This window comes from Thermobia domestica, chromosome 2 (assembly GCF_964235325.1).
Source record: "Thermobia domestica chromosome 2, izTheDome1.hap1.1, whole genome shotgun sequence".
NCBI classification, from domain to species: Eukaryota; Metazoa; Arthropoda; class Insecta; order Zygentoma; family Lepismatidae; genus Thermobia; species Thermobia domestica.
Window position 1 is genome coordinate 358,249,859 of NC_137455.1, and position 19,245 is coordinate 358,269,103.

Consider the following 19,245-nt stretch of genomic DNA (forward strand, 5'->3'; position numbering starts at 1 on the left):
GGTCTTTCATACTATACGGAAAGCAAGAAAATACGCTCATCGCTACTTGGTGATCACCAAAAGAAGGCCAAGAGCAAGATTACTATGCAATTCGTCTTGCATATCCAATCTTTATCTTGTTCTTGTATCGATGTCCTTGGGCTTGGTGAAATAAAATGAAATATTCAGTTTAAGGTCCCTCGATTCTGCACCGAGGCTAAGGGATATGGTGACCATGAGAAATGAATGAAACGGTGCAATGAAGAAAGTGGGAGGAAACAGGAGAATCCCGAGAAAACCCACTACACGGCGTTTCTCCACCCCAAAGCCTACTTAGCACAAGCTGGGATCGAACCATGGACACTATGCACCAGAGATGAATTCTCTACCACTGAGCCACCGCAGCCCTGCTTGGGCTTGGTCGTCCATATCCAATCTTTCTTTTGGCCTTACTTAAACAACTTCTAGTTTTGTTCTAAATCCAGACTCCATATTGGCGTAGATATTAATATTACAGTCGATTGGAAAAATCAATCTTCCATATTTAAAAATTAAAGTACACACAATTACAAAAATAAGCATTTACCATAAAAGTACTAGCTTTAAGTGTTCAAAATAGATTTATGGTTTCTATAAAAAAAATAGAAAATTGCTATTTTCAATTAGGCAGCTAGTAAAAAACAGCAGTTTTCGACTCCAGCCGAGTTTAAGCTCAACCTAAACTCAGTTGACCAAAGTGAACTGACACGATTGACCCGATCCGACAACCCGACACAAGCTGACCAGACTGACCCGACCCGATAACCCGATCCGACTTGACCCGATTGACCCGACCCGACAACCCGACCCGAGCTGACCCGACTGACTCGACCCGAGTAGACTAACCCGACAACGCGACCCTTGCTGACCCGACTGACCCCACCCCACAAACCGACCTGAGTTGACCTGATCCGACCAGACCCGTAACCCGACCCGAGACGCGTTTCAGAGCACTACTTTGGAGTAATCAAAAACCGACATGTGAGTATAATTTCCTAGGATATTTTTACCCCCCCTACCAAATCTTCGAATTTAAAGCCATCTTACCCAAAGTGAGTATGTCTGTTAATAGATTCTACGGAGTGGTATCAATTCATAATGCAACATTTGAGATTGTCTTTGAAGTAACCAATAGCCGACAGGGACGTAATAATTTCCTAGAAAATTTTTACCCCCTACCAAATCTTCGCATTTAAAGCCATCTTGGCTGAAGTGACTGTGTCTGTTAAGAGATACTACAGAGAGGTATCAATTTATAATATAACATTTATGTTTGTCTTTGAAGTAATCAATAGCCGACAGGGAAGTAATAATTTCCTAGGAAATTTTTACCCCCCTACCAAATCTTCGCATTTAAAGCCACCTTGGCTAAAGTGACTGTGTCTGTTAAGAGATACTACAGAGAGGTATCAATTTATAATATAACATTTGTGTTTGTCTTTGAAGTAACCAATAGCCGACAGGGAGGTAATAATTTCCTAGGAAATTTTTACCCCCTTACCAAATCTTCGGATTTAAAGCCATCTTGGCTAAAGTGACTGTGTCTGTTAAGAGATACTACAGAGAGGTATCAATTTATAATATAACATTTATGTTTGTCTTTGAAGTAATCAATAGCCGACAGGGAAGTAATAATTTCCTAGGAAATTTTTACCCCCCTACCAAATCTTCGCATTTAAAGCCACCTTGGCTAAAGTGACTGTGTCCGTTAAGAGATACTACACAGAGGTATCAATTTATAATATAACATTTGTGTTTGTCTTTGAAGTAACCAATAGCCGACAGGGAGGTAATAATTTCCTAGGAAATTTTTACCCCCTTACCAAATCTTCGGATTTAAAGCCATCTTGGCTGAAGTGACTGTTTCTGTTAAGAGATACTACAGAGTGGTATCAATTTATAATATAACATTTGTGTTTGTCTTTGAAGTAATCAATAGCCGACAGGGAGGTAATAATTTCCTAGGAAATTTTTACCCCCCTACCAAATCTTTGCATTTAAAGCCATCATGGCTAAAGTGACTGTGTCTGTTAAGAGATACTACAGGGTGGTATTAATTTATAATATAACATTTGAGTTTGTCTTTGAAGTAACCAATAGCCGACAGGGAGGTAATAATTTCCTAGGAAATTTTTACCCCCCTACCAAATCTTCGGATTTAAAGCCACCTTGGCTAAAGTGACTGTGTCTGTTAAGAGATACTACAGAGTGGTATCAATTTATAATGTAACATTTGAGTTTGTCTTTGAAGTAGTCAATAACCGACAGGGTGGTAATAATTTCCTAGGAAGTTTTACCCCCTACCAAATCTTCGCATTTAAAGCCATCTTGGCTAAAGTGACTGTGTCTGTTAAGAGATACTACTTAGTGGTATCAATTTATAATATAACATTTGAGTTTGTCTTTGAAGTAATCAATAGCCGACAGGGAGGTAATAATTTCCTAGGAAATTTTTACCCCCCTACCAAATCTTCGGATTTAAAGCCATCTTGGCTAAAGTGACTGTGTCTGTTAAGAGATACTACAGAGTGGTATCAATTTATAATATAACATTTGAGTTTGTCTTTGAAGTAATCAATAGCCGACAGGGAGGTAATAATTTCCTAGGAAATTTTTACCCCCCTACCAAATCTTCGGATTTAAAGCCATCTTGGCCAAAGTGACTGTGTCTGTTAAGAGATACTACATAGTGGTATCAATTTATGATATAACATTTGAGTTTGTCTTTGAAGTAACCAATAGCCGACAGGGAGGTAATAATTTCCTAGGAAATTTTTACCCCCCTACCAAATCTTCGGATTTAAAACCATCTTGGCCAAAGTGACTGTGTCTGTTAAGAGATACTACAGAGTGGTATCAATTTATAATGTAACATTTGAGTTTGTCTTTGAAGTAACCAATAACCGACAGGGAGGTAATAATTTCCTAGGAAATTTTTACCCCCCTACCAAATCTTCGGATTTAAAGCCATCTTGACCAAAGTGAGTGCATACACTGAGAGATCACATTCAATTATATGAATTTTTAATGTGACTTTTGACTTTTCCTTTGAAGTTACCAGAAACCGACAAGGGGGTAAAGATTTCCAGGGGGTAAAATTTTCCAGGGGGTAAAACTTTCCAGGGGTAAAAAATCCCTGTGACACCGGAAAAGGTAACTCTTTCAAAGAAGCCTGCCAACTAAGGAGTCTATTTTGTTGAAATGAATTTCTGTTAAGGGAAAAATTTGTGCTGCATACCGAAGTTTGGAGCAGAGGTATGGTTAGCGTACTACAACCCTTGATACAAGATACGAGTGCGTACTTTATCTGCTTGGCTTTGTATACGCATTTGGGTTATGATCGAGTTCCCTATATTTTGTTGTTGGTTCTTGGAAACGTTGGTAAATGGGATACCAAGAATTTTAAAAACTGAGACGGACTGCAAGTTCCAAGTGTTCAGCGGGTAGTCCGGTCGTTGCAAGTTATGAAACAGTAATTGCTTAAATTTATGTAAAATGATCATTTTTCCACTGAGTAACGAATACCGCTCCATGTGCTTTTTTACTCTCTGGAGATGAGAAAGTAACACAGGTCTTGATCACGCGCATTTTTTGCAATAAGAGGGTTAAGGCCGAGGCTCAACAAATACATAAAAAGTGCTCAGCTTTATCGGATACCTCGTTTAATCTCAACAGCAGGTGACAAATGACCGTCTAAATTATTCCTGGATGACACATTTCTGTATAACGTGTTAATCAGTCTAATGATGAAAGACGTGTTAATGATATAACGTGTTAACGATGAAGGACGGAGGAAACGCATAGGCCGAAAGTATGGTAAATATATTAATGGTCGAATTGAAAATAAGAGTAACATTTCTTATTACACTTTGAAGCCCCCTCTTATATAAAAATAATAGTGGTGGAAAGGGGTATTATGTACCAATTAATTAATCGTTCTAACACAGTAACAAATATCGCACAGTGCGTGGCAGTAAATCAAGAGTAATAGCGAACGTACATAAATTAAGATTTCGTATTATCAGGTTGTCTAAAAATTATTGAACATTTAGATATCAACATTGAGAAGACATTTATTGCCACGGGAAAAGAACATTGTAAAACGACATATGGACCGTTTTATTCGATGGCCCTCTGCCATTGTTCCGGCAACACCGTTGAACTATTCAACTTGTATTGTTTCTGGTTTTGAACCCTTTCAAACCGTGTGATTCCATTTGGAATCACAAGCTTCCTTTTCTTCCATAGCGCATACATCTGGTCGAATGATTCCAAGTTGTCTTACACATTGTGGTTGTAGCGCCCTGGCAATATAGCATTTCGAGGGGAAAAATGTATTTTCTTACTCCCTTAGACTTAAACATATATAATCCACTGAAATAAAAAAAATCTTCATTACCAAAACATAATTCAGGTCAGAAAGGATTAATAATGTTTCAAACTAATTTAACGCCATTCAAAGAATTTTGCAGAGACAGAAACAAATGACAATCTGAAAGAGCCAGGTCCGGGATTCACGATGAATGCATTAAAACCCCCCATTCAAGTACTTGCAACTTCTGACGGGTCGTTTAAGATGTAGGTGGTCTGGTGATGTCATCGTAGTATACGACACGCTTTCTGTTTACCAGTTCCGGCCGTTTAGCAATTAGATTTCTGGGCTGTCGGCTCTAAGACCATTTAGCCCGTCTCGTACATGAGGGATGACATCCCTCAGCGAGCGCACGATTCGATGGAAGGGAAGAAAGAATTTGGGAAAGAAGGAAGCGGCCTGTGACTATTACGTTATGTACCATTCCGGCATTTGCCTGGTGTGAATAAGAAAAATCCAGGAAAAATCTCACTCAAGATTGCTGGCCTGAAAAAGCTCTTACAGTTTTTCGACCGAGTAACCCCACCTGGAATCGAACCAGGGATCGCTCAAACAAAGTCGAGAACGTTAGGAACTACGCCATGCAGGGCCACGTTCCTGCCGTTTAGTTTAATTGCTGGTTACATCCAAGGTAGTTGTCCACAGTAGGAACCCAAGTCTATCATTCTGCCCATCGCAGCAGCAGCACTTCATAATGTACGATGACCTTGCAGTTCCTTCAAATGCACAGCATAACTTGCACAGGATTTTGCACTAGACGGTCGAGTTTCTCCTTCCTTCGATCACGAACTGTTACGAACATTGTTGTAGATTATCCACGTTTTATCGCTCGTGATCAACCAATTAACAAATGACTCGAGCTCGTTACGTATCAGTAGAAATTCGTAGATGGAAATTCGATCGAGTAAATGATTTTAGTCAAACCTTTGGATGGCGTTATATTGACCAAACGATTCTTAATCAGCTCTTTCATTATAGTATTAACCAAATATTTTTTTCATTGTAGTATTAGAGCAATAAATGCATCGTTCCTGTAGTTTATTTGAAATGTAATAGCAGAATTGGATTTCTCCTGATTTTGTATTTTTTTATTTTTTTATTTTTATTAGTTTTTTGTTAGTGTCCGAGACAGTTTTGCCAAGTTATAAGCGAACAAAATCAGGAAACGAACATTTTGTCCGGAAATTTTCAAAACTTTTCTATCTTATTTCCTTGTTTTATGAGTATTCATATTACACGTAATTAAAACCAAAATATGGGTCACTTAATTACAATTAAAATACGGTATTATAATAATTCTATTTTATTTAAAACTTCAATTATATGCATCTAAATAAAAGTCAAGAAGAGAAAAATCTTATAAAGGGCGAACAGGCAAACCAATAGCGACGAATTTGCAAAAATTATATGAGCACTAATTTTGACACGTTGAATATAATCAAAAGAAAAAAGAAAACAAAGAAAAATATTATTTTATGCTATAATCGAACGTTTGTTTGTAAGCGTCCCTAAAATACATTCTAGCACAATTCTTAACGCTCAAGTAAAACCGGAAGTGACATAAATCCACTATAACTTCCGGTTTCAATCTTGATCTACATAGAGCATAAACTACAAGAGATAGCGAGATTATTTTAAAAATACGTAGTTCTAAGAATAGGCAATGTCGTCAAACCGGAAGTGGCAGAAATCTACTATCATTTCTGGTTTCAGTACTAAATTAGAAAATATCACACTATATAAGCGAAACTCCTAGCAGTGATGAACACGTGACACTACTACATGTTAGTCTTACCTTTGTCTGGTACGCGAAGAGCGTGAGACCAAAAGAAATTCCTGCTGTAGCACCAAATGCTATTAGTACATCATTCACGTCGTAGAAAGAGGTCAGAACGGCAACGAGATACGCCATTGAAAACGTCTGGAAAAAAAGGTAAGTATAGTGGTTTTTAAAGCTAAACCAACTTGTCTTATCAATAGTAAAACTGTCATAAGGTTTTTAGCGGCCACGTGCGGTTTGTCAACCAGTTGGATTACAAAAGCTTAGCCGGTCTCCCCGTTGCCAGGGTAAACAATGAAGTCTCGAACTATTCTTTCTGAGTATTGCAAACCAATGAAACTAAAGATTACAGAAAAAGCACGTTACGCAATGAAAATGTTAACCTACTCTCCCTCGTGTCATACTTCGTAACGTAAGGCCGAACCCCCTCTCACCCTTTGTCGCGTTAAGTATTATGTGGATGACCCCTTAGATACGTATCACACTCACAGATCCCAATATCCCGGACAGAATACCGGGATTTATATTAAAATTTCTATCTGCTCATTCAAATTTCTGTCTGCCCATTGAATTGAAACAATTGAAAGTTGTTTTCACAACAACACAAGCGAGCGGGAAAAGTACAGAGGTGTTTTCACTATTTTGTTTGGCTTTTTTCTTTCACTCTTGATAAGGCCATGCGGTGTGTGTATTTATGTCTGGGTATAACAAACGGTTCTGAGAACTCGAAATACTTTAACAGCCGGTTCTAGCGAACCGGTGCGAATCGGCTGAATAGCACCACTGGGTATTGGATAGTTCTAGAATGTCTGTCAAGTGCAACGACAACGGAGGCAGCAATATTGAGCTCTGAACCACTAACACGCCTAAGCATTCCTAATAAGTTTGAAAGGAAAGGAGTAACGACGGGTAAGCTACCATCAATGGGACTCATTTTAGTGTTATTTTTCAGGGTTACAGGCCAGGCTTATTTTCAGATGCTGGTTATATTAACTTTAATATCCATAAGGGCTTTGTTTAGTGACGATCCATTTTCTATTCAACAAAATGGTGCCCTGCCACAACCTCACGTAAATATGCGCGCCTGTTTGGATAACGCTGTACCGAAACGTTGGATAGGACGAAAGGACTCGATCGAATACCTTTGCTTTTGCCTGATTTAATTAATCTAGATTTTACTTATGGAGGCAGTACGTATGTAGTATATGCAGTAAATATATCGTAGTGTATGCAGTTAGAAGCCACAGTCAAACTAATGGAATGCGCCATGAAATTGAAATGGCTTGTAAAGAAAATCATTGTAACTACTATGGAAGATATCACCAGAAACGTAGAACACTCGTTGCTTTGAACTTACTGTAATTGTATGAAGAAACTGGGTTAGTATTATAACTACAGCCCGGATTTATATGCAAAATGCATGATTATATTAACATGCAGAAACGTTTGAAAGTACCTTTTTTTCTTTCCGACGGACTTGTTAGGATGCGTTTGAGACGCATATGTTAGCGCATAAAAGTGCATATTTTGCGCGAATTTTGATGTGCATGCATATTTCACAAACTTTGCATGATACTGCATATTTCCGAATTGTATTGCTGTATACTTGTATATTTCAGAGTATATTACAAGAAAATAGGTTATATTTAAAGTAAATTGAATCACTTTGTAAACGCAGACGTTGATTTTTTTTTTTTAGCGTTGAGTTTGTTGCTCACAATTCTTGGTAAATTCACTTACAATTGCTTTCGACTTTATGTTTTTCACATGCACCAGTGACAGATGCTGATGTAGAAAGGAACTTTTTTTTAATCTACAAAACGTTTCCCACTGATAAACGCAGAGGGTTTACGGAAGAAAACCTAAGGAAGACGTTCATATTTCATTGTAACAAAGGTTATTAAGTTATTGAAAGAAATTGAGATTTTTTCATAGTAAATATTTCAGTGCATATGTTAAAATTTTAATGCATATTTTAGATATTTTTTGTGCATATTTGCATGCATATTTCGGGGTTTGTTTGTACATGGAAATCCGGGCTCAAATTATAACATTTCCCTTTGTATTGTTGTAATATTTTTCTGCATTCGATAATATAGGCACTATTCTAATTTAAGGCGTGTATACATTATTGTAACCAGACCAGTACCATCATGTATTCACTCTAACTAGGGACGTACTTGAACCTGAACCTACAAAGTGGGGGTGATGTATATATTTTCTGAAAGCTTGGGTCAAAGTAAGATCAGGGGGAGGTCTCATACATTTCGCTTGGAGGCAGCACTTTACTCATTTTTTAAAAAAATCCTTAAGCGTGTTCATAAAGTCCGTTGCAACCCCGAAAAATCTGTAATGGTGAGACAGATATGAAAACAGAACATGTCTTTCGTCATTTCAAAAGTACAACGTATCAAAGTAAAATAAATTGTCCCAAGGTCTCCCACAGGCTCCCACACGAGGTCCAACATTTTTTTTAAATGGAAAGGGGGTCAACATGCATATCATATGAAAGATAGTGTTAAATGAAAGAAGATAAACCAAAGTCTTGTCACCGTCCTACAGCTCATTTTTGCGATTTAAAAGAAATATTGAAAAAGGATAGGTTTATTTTGAACTTTATTAACCAACCCTCGTATAAACCCAAGTGTTCTAGAAACTCTTTGTCAACGCTTTGGAATGTTTGTTCATCTGTGTTAGTAGACTTCCGTTCGATTTCATAACCATATACGGACATACGACGCAGAAACAACGACTCTCTTTGTGAACGTTCTCTAACTCCGGAAAATCGGGAAAGTCGCAAAAACATTTTACTTCTCTTCATTGCTCAACGCTGATTTGATTATTTAAAATGGCCGCACTTCTTCGGCCAAGGAGTGTGAACTTGGTAGTATACGTCATCATCGGGGCGCTCGAGCACCTAGAACTTATACACAATAGTTGACTGGACAAAGGGGCAGTTGCTCTGCACCTAATCGACGAGGTAATCGTCGACGTTCGTTCCAACGCACTTCTGAGAGCAGCAGTTAGGCTGCCTATACTCACTTTTACTAATAGTCAATGATGTGCACGCAAACGTTTTATAGTAAAGCTCAAAGTGACAAAGTTTTTTATCCATATGTGGAAGTGATAGTTTGTTGTTCTTCACATCAAAATTTTTATATAAGTGTACTCGTCTAATAATACGGCGACAACTTGGAATTCTCATCAAGGAAGTAGCAGTTAACATTTCAACGTTGGACTTCAACTTCAACAACTACGCATATATTTGAATACAGGACAGAGGGGATGCAGCGTCAACAGGCTAGCCGAAGAAACACGTGAGTTATTTATCATATTAAGCCACCACATTATCTGCTATTCAAGCCACCACACCGTTGTATTACTGATATTGAGTTGTTAACAGTAGATGCATTTGAAACATACATGCTTGTAATATTTGTGCTTACATAGTAACATTACACTCGTTTTACCAAAAGGTTATTTTGTCATTTGTTGTAATATCATATGTGTAACTTAACCTATATTTTATTTACGTTGCTTGCATTTTCATCTACCATATTCCCAGTTATCGTAGGTGAAACTGTAAGCATGGGCAAGTGATCGTATACGTCATGGTGTAACTGGGAATCACAATTAAGAAAAGGAGATATATGAGAAATAAAAGTTGTTCCGAACCACGACGTAAACAACGATTACAGTTTCGACTATCTACGATAAGCCTGTGCAAAATAGCGGTTGGTCAAAATATCAACAGAATCTTCATTACCACTCGTATGAATCTGAAACGGTGGGATAGGTGTAAAAAGAAAAACAGGGATGTGTCATTATTTCAAAAGTATAATAATTCAAAGTAAAAAATGTTCCAGGGTCCCTCGCAGGGTCCCAGACAGGGTCCAACTCAAAATGTTGAAATGGGAAAGGGGTTCAAGTTGAGTATCGCGTGAAAGCTGATGTTAAGTGAAAGAAGGTGCAACAAGTCTCGACTCTTGATGACAAGCCTGTGCAAAATAGCAGTGTTACAAAATGTCAACAAAATTATCATTGAAGTCTGTGGCCACTCCTATTAATCTGAAACGGCGAGACAGGTGTAAAAAAAGAAAAAAACGAAAATGTATCAAAGTAAAAAAGAAATGCCCCAGGGTCACCCTCTGGATCCCAGACGGGGTCCAACTCAAAAGTTTCAAATGCCAAGAGAGAGAACTTGAATAGTTATTTGGTTAAAATGTCTACCATATTGTCATTGCATGAACATGTATTGATTAGTAACCCCCAAAAAGGTACACGTTCTGTTGTTAAAATACGGCTTGAGTTATGAGAGAGAAAGACCCCGCCTGGATGTTGTTTATGTAAAAATTGGAAAGACAAAACTTATTGAAAAAGCCGTGACTGTGCTAATTGGAAATGCCTGAGAAATTGGGAAGAAATTGCCCAGACTCTTCCCTGCTAAACATGAGAAGTTCTATTTCCTGCCACGACTAATACGGTACCTGTTGAAGTCGCCGCGACCCACTTTCTAGAAAAAAATACTCAACTTGAACCAATTTCCCATTTCAATATTTTAAGTTAGGCACCGTCTGGGACCCTGCAAGGGGCCCTGAAACAGTTTTTTTACTTTGAATCATTACACTTTTGAAACACTGACATATCCGTGCTTTTTTTTCAACACCTATCCCACCGTTTCAGGTTCATACAAGTGGCCATAGACTTTGCAATGAAGATTGTGTTGATATTTTGACCCACCACTATTTTGCACAGGCTTACCGTAGAGAGTCGAGACTTGATTTAACTTCTTCCATTTAACACCAACTTTCATACGATATGCAAGTTGACCCCCCTTTCCATTTAAAAAGAAATTGTTGGACCCCGTGTGGGACCCTGTGGGAGACCCTGGGACAATTTATTTTACTTTGATACGTTGTACTTTTGAAATGATGAAAGACATGTTCTGTTTTCATATCTGTCTCACCATTTCAGATTTTTCGGGGTTGCAACGGACTTTATGAACACACTTAAAGAGTTTAGTAAAAGTGAGTAAAGTGCTGCCTCCAAGCGGAATGAATGAGACCCCTCAATTTTTGGTAACCGGTTTTGATCTTACCTTGATTCTGGCTTTCAGGAAATATATACATCACCCGCACTTTGTGGGTTCAGGTTCAAGTACATTCCGGGTAAGTGTAAATATAATTAGTTTTTGGCATTAAGACAAAACATGAATCTACATGGGATATAACATCTAGGCTAAGATGTACAGTATGTCACGTAGGCTGAGATGACAGGCAAAAAACATCTGAGATGAATGGCTGATCTAATGAATGATAAATGAAGGTGCCCTCTCAGCTAGACTTCTTTCTCGCCTGAAGTTCACTGCATGAAAGGGGACAATAACTACACTCTGTAAAGAAAAAATAGCGACACCTCAATTCTCAAGGTAACTTATACAGAAAACCATAGTTGCAGCCGGTTAGAAGAGGAATAGAAGGAAATTATAAGTGTGATAATTCATTTCCATTATCTGTGACACCTGTGGTGCACAATGGCGCTTACTAATTATTTATGCATCAGTAATATTCTCTCCAGATGGCACCTGAGAGCGTCTCGTAAATTATTGGGGTGAGAATTCTGCATTGCATTTGTGATGTGTAAGCCCAGGTAATTAGCATTTCGTGATTGTTCTATGCTTTGTAATTGTTTGAACAGTGTCAAGTGGCAATATTGTTGTTGTGCAGTGTTGTTTTTGTATGAAATTGTTGATAGATGTGAACTGTAAACAAGTATGATTGGTAAGAAATGTGACTTGTCGTCACGTGAACAAGACACTTCTTGCTTTGCACAGCTAAGTTACATCTCTAAGGGAGATGGCTGGAATACTCAGAATTTACCCTTCAACGGCAGAAAGAGTAATTCACAAGCAAAAATAGTATAAGAAATCATCCCTTCGTCAACAGTGTAATAGAAAAAAGAAAGCATCACCCAGAGCTAATCGCCAAATAAAATCAATGGCACTGCAGAATTAAGGAATGACTTCCCCAAAAATCGTTTTGATCTTGGAACTGCAGTCAGTCGTACGACTGTCTTGTCTTAACTGTATGAGGAGGATATTACGAAGAAAAAACCGCCTGGAAAGTCGAAACTAACAAAAACACTGAAGACTTCAACACGTACGTTTGTGAGGCGATATGCTACTTGAACTTATGACAACTAGAAGCATATTGTTTTCTCCGTTGAAAAAGGTTTAGAATAGTTGAAAACGATAGTGGTGTGAAGTTGTGGATACGAATGAGCGAGAAACTTGATACGGATTTTGTTTAAGATATGCAAATATTCAGTTACTGAGTGATGGTATGGGCTTACTTCACTGTCAAAGACGTCAGAACAATGGATATATGTGAAGAGTCATTGATGTACAAAAATGTCTTCAAATTCTGGTACGTAAAATTCTTACAACAGCTAAAGATAACTTTCCTGAAGAAGATATAGACTACTTCATTTTCCAGGACGTAAATGCTTCATGTCAATGAACGAAATCGTTAATATGTGGTGCAAGAATATGACTATTCAAAGACTCATGTGGCCTCCAAACTCACCTGACATGAATCCAATTGTAAAGTTTGGGTTGTTATGAGCAGAAGACTCAATAGACAACTATCTCGGATAGAATGGAACTCACGGAACAGATACTCCAGGAGTGATTCCATGAAATCGAGGTTGCATTTTGCAATAGCCTTGTCACCAAAAGGCCTCGACGATTCCCCTGCAAGTCCTAAAGCCCATGGTCCACATACGAAATTTAGTTTGATGTATTGTACCTCTTAATGTTCGTACACAATATGTCTTACTCTTAAGAAATTACGTTTTTTGTTTTGTGTTATTATTGTTGAATTTTCATACTTTTATTTATAATTCTTCCCACAGCCGTTTTTGCTGAAAACACACATAGCTACTAATATATGCATATAAATTCATTATATGCATATAAAACACCTGAAACTGCGGCGCAAGTATTAAGAATGAACTGCTCATTAAGAATATGCATTGTGATATTATCAGTAATTCATGTAAAAAGTCATACTGGTTAATGTATGTTGTGAAAACTATATCCGAGCGAGTGTCGCTATTATTTCTTGACAGAGTGTAATTAAGGAGGTAAATATATCAAACAACTTCCACAATAATCCTTTTTTTTTTTTTTACATCTTCTTTAGGTGTTCTCAGAAACAAATTTATTCCTTAATTATTATACTTGGTTTTCAGATTTTCCAATAACTTCCTTAAGTTGGATCACTAGGTATCCTCGGTGCTATGCTAAACGCAGCTTGAATAGTGCGGCGTTGCCAGATAGTGTCGAGTGTTTACTAGTGCCGGATAATAAAGGAAGTAATCATGGAATTCTGCTTGGATATTTACTGGAGAAATTAGTTTTCCACCCTTACCGCAATTCACAGCTAGGTTCCGCTTCTCGTACTGCAACGCTAAAATCGAAGAATTAAACGTAAATTTGGCAACAACGCATTATGGCGTTCTGCGCAAGTTCCTTTTCAAAATCTATTTCCTTAAATGTGAATTAATATTTAAATAAAATGTGAAACATAATACGTAACTTTAAAGTACTATACACATTCAAATAAACATTTCATAAAACGGAGCACTTCTACTAAGATCCATCTTGTGTGCTCATTGTAAAACGAATCAATTTTTTTTTTTTTTATTTGTTACCTTTTTCGATATCAGAAGATACAACCAAATGAATCAGTGTCTTGTGTTGTAGCTGAAACATAACTTTATCTTATGGTACAGTATTTATAATGTGCAACGTTTCATTGCGCAGTAGTTAAGGGAATGAGCTAAAATATGTACTGACTTCCGGGTGGTGATCCAGCTTAATCTAAACATTAACTTATGTACGAGGGCTAATCAATAAAGAATGATCATAGATTAATAAAACATAATTACCTGTACTAATCCTCCGAATGTTGATGGTCTTTTCCAAAATAGTTCTTATTACATGCAATGCACTTGTCTCAACGCTTTTGCCAGTCATCAAAGACATGCTGGAAGCCATTTTTAGACAGATCCTTCAAAATCTCCTCCGCAGCTTTCACCACTGCCCCTGAAGATGCGAAACGCCGTCCCCAGAGATGTTTCTTCAAAGTTGGAAAAAGAACGAAATCACAACGGGCTAAATCAGGACTGTATGGAGGATGGGGTACACACGAAACGTTGATCTTTGGAAGATAGTCAACAGATTTCTGTACTGTTCTTCGTGTGTTACTTCCATGTTGCCTTATGAAAAATTAAAACTGTGTGCGCTTGAATGGCTGCCAAGTCACATTCGTGACGTCACGGCCTTCTAGACTTACTCGATCTATTCCTCACTTCTCCCGCTATACAGACCTGTCTCATTTACTGTACTTTGCTGTTCTATTCACCTCATAAACACTGATGATCAGTCTTTCAGTCTTTATTGAACAGACTACGTACCTGTGTTTATTGAATGTCCTAATGGCTAACCTTTATAAATTAAATTTTATAATAATAGTTTTTTTTCGCAGTACCAAAAAGAGGTTAGCTAGTATAGCAAACACGAGCTAGTCTACAGAAATCACAGACAATAGTAAAAAGCCTAAGAACACTGAAGCACGTTAGCGAAAAAATCAATTTGCACATTATCACTCATCCTGAAAACTATAATGTCTACGGAAAACTATAATAGAGTTATATATCAAGTTGCTAACTACATAATTAAACTCAAGTTAATTGAAGTAAATTAGGAAAATTAAATATTAATGTTACAGTCGCTATTATAAGATCAACTTTATAACTCTATTTAAGAACAACAGAACTTACAAGTAAGAAGAGCAGGATAAAGTTGATCGGATATTTTTTTCTGGTACTCTCGCAGCATGCCAAGACAAAATAAAGTACAAAAAACAAAACGCTGAAATATAGACGTGAAGGAGTAAGTTGAAGAAACCTTAAACAATATTACATATATATGTCAATAAGAGAACATGTTCAGTGACACTAGAGGCTTTCTATTTCAAGTGTGTCCTCGGAAAATATGTGAAACATACTTCGGCCCCATCCTTGTTACGAACGAAATCTTCCTTTTGCTTTGGGGAAAGAAATGAATGCCCTCAGCTGTGATGTCAATTTGTCATTCAGTCGTTTGGGGTCTTGGCGAGTGAAAATCGTAGGATACTTAGAATGGCTAACAAGACAGTGCACAGCGAAGCCTGTCAATGTGGCAACCCTGTCCACATTCAACTATTGAAAGATCTCGGCCAAAGCAACTTGTCTCTTCTCTTTCCAGCAAGGTACGGGAAAATACACATCGACAGCAGCACCACCAGCGGCACACTTGAAAAACAAAAGCCCCAGTGTTATCACTAATTTCACCTTTCATGGAAAATCACCAGGAATGATTCCCAAATGTAAAATGAGTGTTGCATATTCTGAAAATAGATTTAGACAGCCCTTCTGAAGGTGTTATTTATCCGAAGTTTTAAGTGTTAATGAGTATAAATAATGAAGGTATATCATTGTAAAGATTTGAGAAAAATAGAAACATAGAATACAAAGAGTTTAAGATGAATTCAAATAAATTTAAACGTATTGAAGCAATCTATAAGAAATGTTAATACCATTACACACACACACACACACACACTATAGAACCTATCAAAAGGCACTGTAAGTAATGCGGTGTTGCCAACTCGCTGTACAATGTTTATTTTCAAACGGCACTACGTCATGTTATTAGATATACAAAGTACTTATATTTTTCAAATAGTCAAACAAAAATTTTATGTTTAATACGTAGCAGAATAGCAAACTTTAAGAGTTATTCGAAAATATTGATTGCTACAGCTTTGATCCATAGATTGTAAATACACGAAAACAAGTAGTGGGTTTTGACGAAAATAGTTCCAAAAAGGATTATATACATCAAACCTAGAAGTAATAGGATGTCCAAAGATAAAGCTCATTTATTTCACTTTCAGTGCATTTTGAGATGGTTTCTGTAGTTGTGTTTATGAGTGTACTTACGCACAAAAATCGCTCACGAGTTTCCTCATTGTCAGTTACGTATATTAGACACATGGAAAGTTCAGATTTATTGGCAATATTTGTTCATCCATCAGCCATTAAAGGGAAAAGTTTTCCCTTCAGGAGAGCCCTCAAATATTTAGGCTAAAAAAACGGGGCACCTTATGAAAATTTATAGTATATTCATAGTTATGCACCCCTCACTTTTTACTGAAATATCAGAATCAAAACTTACCAAAATTGAGTGTCAGAGAGTAATAGAAATGAACTTTCAACAAAGAATAAATACAGCAGCAACACACCGCAATAAACGAGCTCCCACCATTATTCGTCTGCTGCCTCTGACTATGAGGTTAGCATATTATGCTCCTTTTATGCTGGAAAGTAGGGTGTGATTCCCGACAGGATCTCGTGGTTCGGATCCCACAGTAAGTTGTAGGTCCACGTTTCATATAGCCTCCACGAGCGTATTTTGAGACTCCAGGAGAGGAACATTGCCCCCTCCCCTCCGAGTCCCCTATACGTTTTAATCAATACGATAATAATACGAGAAAGACCCCAAAATAACTGGAATTTCCTTGTAAAAACCATGGACTTTATCTTTTTTAATACAACCGCCCTCAGCTATATCGCTCAATACAGGTTTAGTCGCCCTCAAAGTGCTCTCCTTAGCCCTAATGCACTTGTCCAAATTTTCACAGTTCACTACATTGTTCGAAGCGCCTTACAAATTCGGGCTCTTTGTTACCCGCTAGTGACGTCGTGACATTGTGTTTGGCTTCTTCAACATTTGCAAAACGCTTGCCTTTCAAGTCCCTTTCCATTCAACGGGACAGGAAGAAGTCCGCTATAGACAAATCTTGCGAATAGGGCATACGTGTGACTGCGTCCTTTATTGCCGACAGGATTCTACGCGATGACCCCTTTGGTCTTAGGTGAGAACTCTGGACACGAACTAAGCAACCACTCTTCACTTTCCCAGATCGTCATGCAAAATCCGCTGAATGGAGTTCCAGGACAACCTGGATAAGTTTTCGAGTTGATCGATTGTTCTGCATCGATATTCCCTGATAAGATCGTGGATTTGGGCGATGTTGTCCTCGGTTCGCGCACTTGAAGGACGACCAGAACTGGACTGATCTTCAATGGTAATTTCTCTTTTTAAACAACCAAGCAAACCATTCGTCCACTTGTGTGTCACTGAGAGTATGTTTTTTGTAAATTGTTTGCATCACCACAACAGTTTCTGCTGCACTCTTCTTGAGTAAAACACAAAACTTCACAGCTACACGTTGTTCGTGAGAATCTGTCATATCTTCGTGTTATGAGTGCACCGCAGACACGTACACAGAACTGCCAGAGAAACCTCATCGTTGATTAGAGCCACTTGGCATCTAGGAGAGTTCCCTCCCAAAGCGCCAAAGCGGCGCAAAGTCGCACTACAATTACACGATGCGAAGGAGTACGATTCCGATTATTTTTGGTCTCCTACGTATATCAATGAAAAACTCGAAATTTCACTTATATCGGTTGGTTTTACCACAAATAATCCGAAATAATCCTGACAATATCCACGCTAAACTCAAATCCAAGCAACTTGCTGTGCACATATATATATACAGTATATATATATATATATATATATATATATATATATATATATATATATATATATATATATATATATATATATATATAAAGTCAGCACCGTTGGCTCGGATAGTTTCTTGGTAGACTTTTGCAAGCTTCGTGTTATCTGTTGTTGAATATCACGAACAACCTCTAGTGTTCAGACAATATTTGATTTCCGCTACTAACTTTGCCACAGACCGGTTTGACGCCATTTTTGCATCAGGCTCCGAACTCAGAGTTTCACGAGTGGTTTCTAAGTTTATGGCAGTGAAAGTCTGTGTTCTTAATTGATTTGTCTTGCATATTCTCCCAATATCACAATTCGTAACTCCATGAAAAAGCAAGACAAGACAAGACTTCTTTACCAGAGTTAAACAGGCAGCGAATTCCAGCTAAACAACCGCACATCGTCGCGCCAACGTGGCGTCAACCAAAATTATTCATTGAATTAGATCTCGGCCTGGGTGGTTTTATGTGGAGCGCTCTGTACTTTCCCTGTATAAGAACAAACTATTATTATTTTTATATGTCGAAATTTGCAGTAAATTTTACATCAGATTTACAAACAAAAATCATATATGACTTTTTAATGCTCTAAATGAGATCTGGAAATTCAAAATGAGCTAAGTACCAAGGTTGCAGAGATTAAGACTATATTATCTAAATTATCTATGGATCAGTAGAAATGTATACCTAAAAGATAAATGTATTCATTCCTGCTATTATTGTAGATGTCAAAATGTGTATGTTTAAACCAGATGTTCTTACGAAAATGAAAAAGGAAAGAAAAAGAGAACAGATTTTTGGCATAGCGCTCACTTAGGTCTTCCAGATCTCAAATATTCCAAAAAAAAGTTAAATTTTAATAGAGATCTACGTCTTAACCTATATACTTACTAAGCTGGTATAACAATAGCAATATGTGTTTGAACAAATTTTTTTGCCTGAGGTCTGAAAAGTAAATAAAACATTTTAAATTATTTTAAATGAAAATATTACAGGTAGCATCCACTTTCTACAGTATAGAATGACTATTACAAGAACTACAAATAACAGTCCATAACAATACAATGTATTCTACGTTTGCGAACACCTTGTTTTCAATACGTGATGGATTTGTTGGTTGAAATTCAGCGTTCCTTTTCAGCACAGAGGCTATATGAGACGTAGACTTGCAATTCAATATATAATTTGAACCAAAATAAATTTCAATGCCTCCCACCAGGAACCGAACCTGGAACTCTGTTCACTGAAGGTGCTATCCACTAGAGCAGCGGGGATGGCAGTACATGATTGAGAAACTATACAAGGTTACCAGAACATGCGCACTAGCGGTATTGTTCTCCCTAACAGTGGTGTGAGCATATTTTCTAGTTCTCAATAAAATGGCGTTCAC

General features: G+C 37.5%; 1 protein-coding gene across 6 annotated transcripts in view; it reads right to left on the reverse strand.

The window, feature by feature from the left end:
* Positions 1–19,245, reverse strand: part of LOC145679884 (protein lifeguard 1-like) — a 73,139-nt gene that overhangs the window by 20,534 nt on the left and 33,360 nt on the right. For all 6 annotated transcript variants that reach the window (XR_014130599.1, XM_081750399.1, XM_081750396.1 and 3 more), the window contains 3 exons: positions 18,747–18,800; positions 15,015–15,105; positions 6,186–6,311 (listed from right to left, as the gene is read on the reverse strand). Coding sequence is in view for 5 of the 6 variants with exons in the window: in XM_081750399.1 (XP_081606525.1) it covers positions 6,186–6,311; positions 15,015–15,105; positions 18,747–18,800 (271 nt within the window). In the remaining variant the exon portion in view is untranslated. The remainder of the gene's footprint in view (positions 1–6,185; positions 6,312–15,014; positions 15,106–18,746; positions 18,801–19,245) is intronic.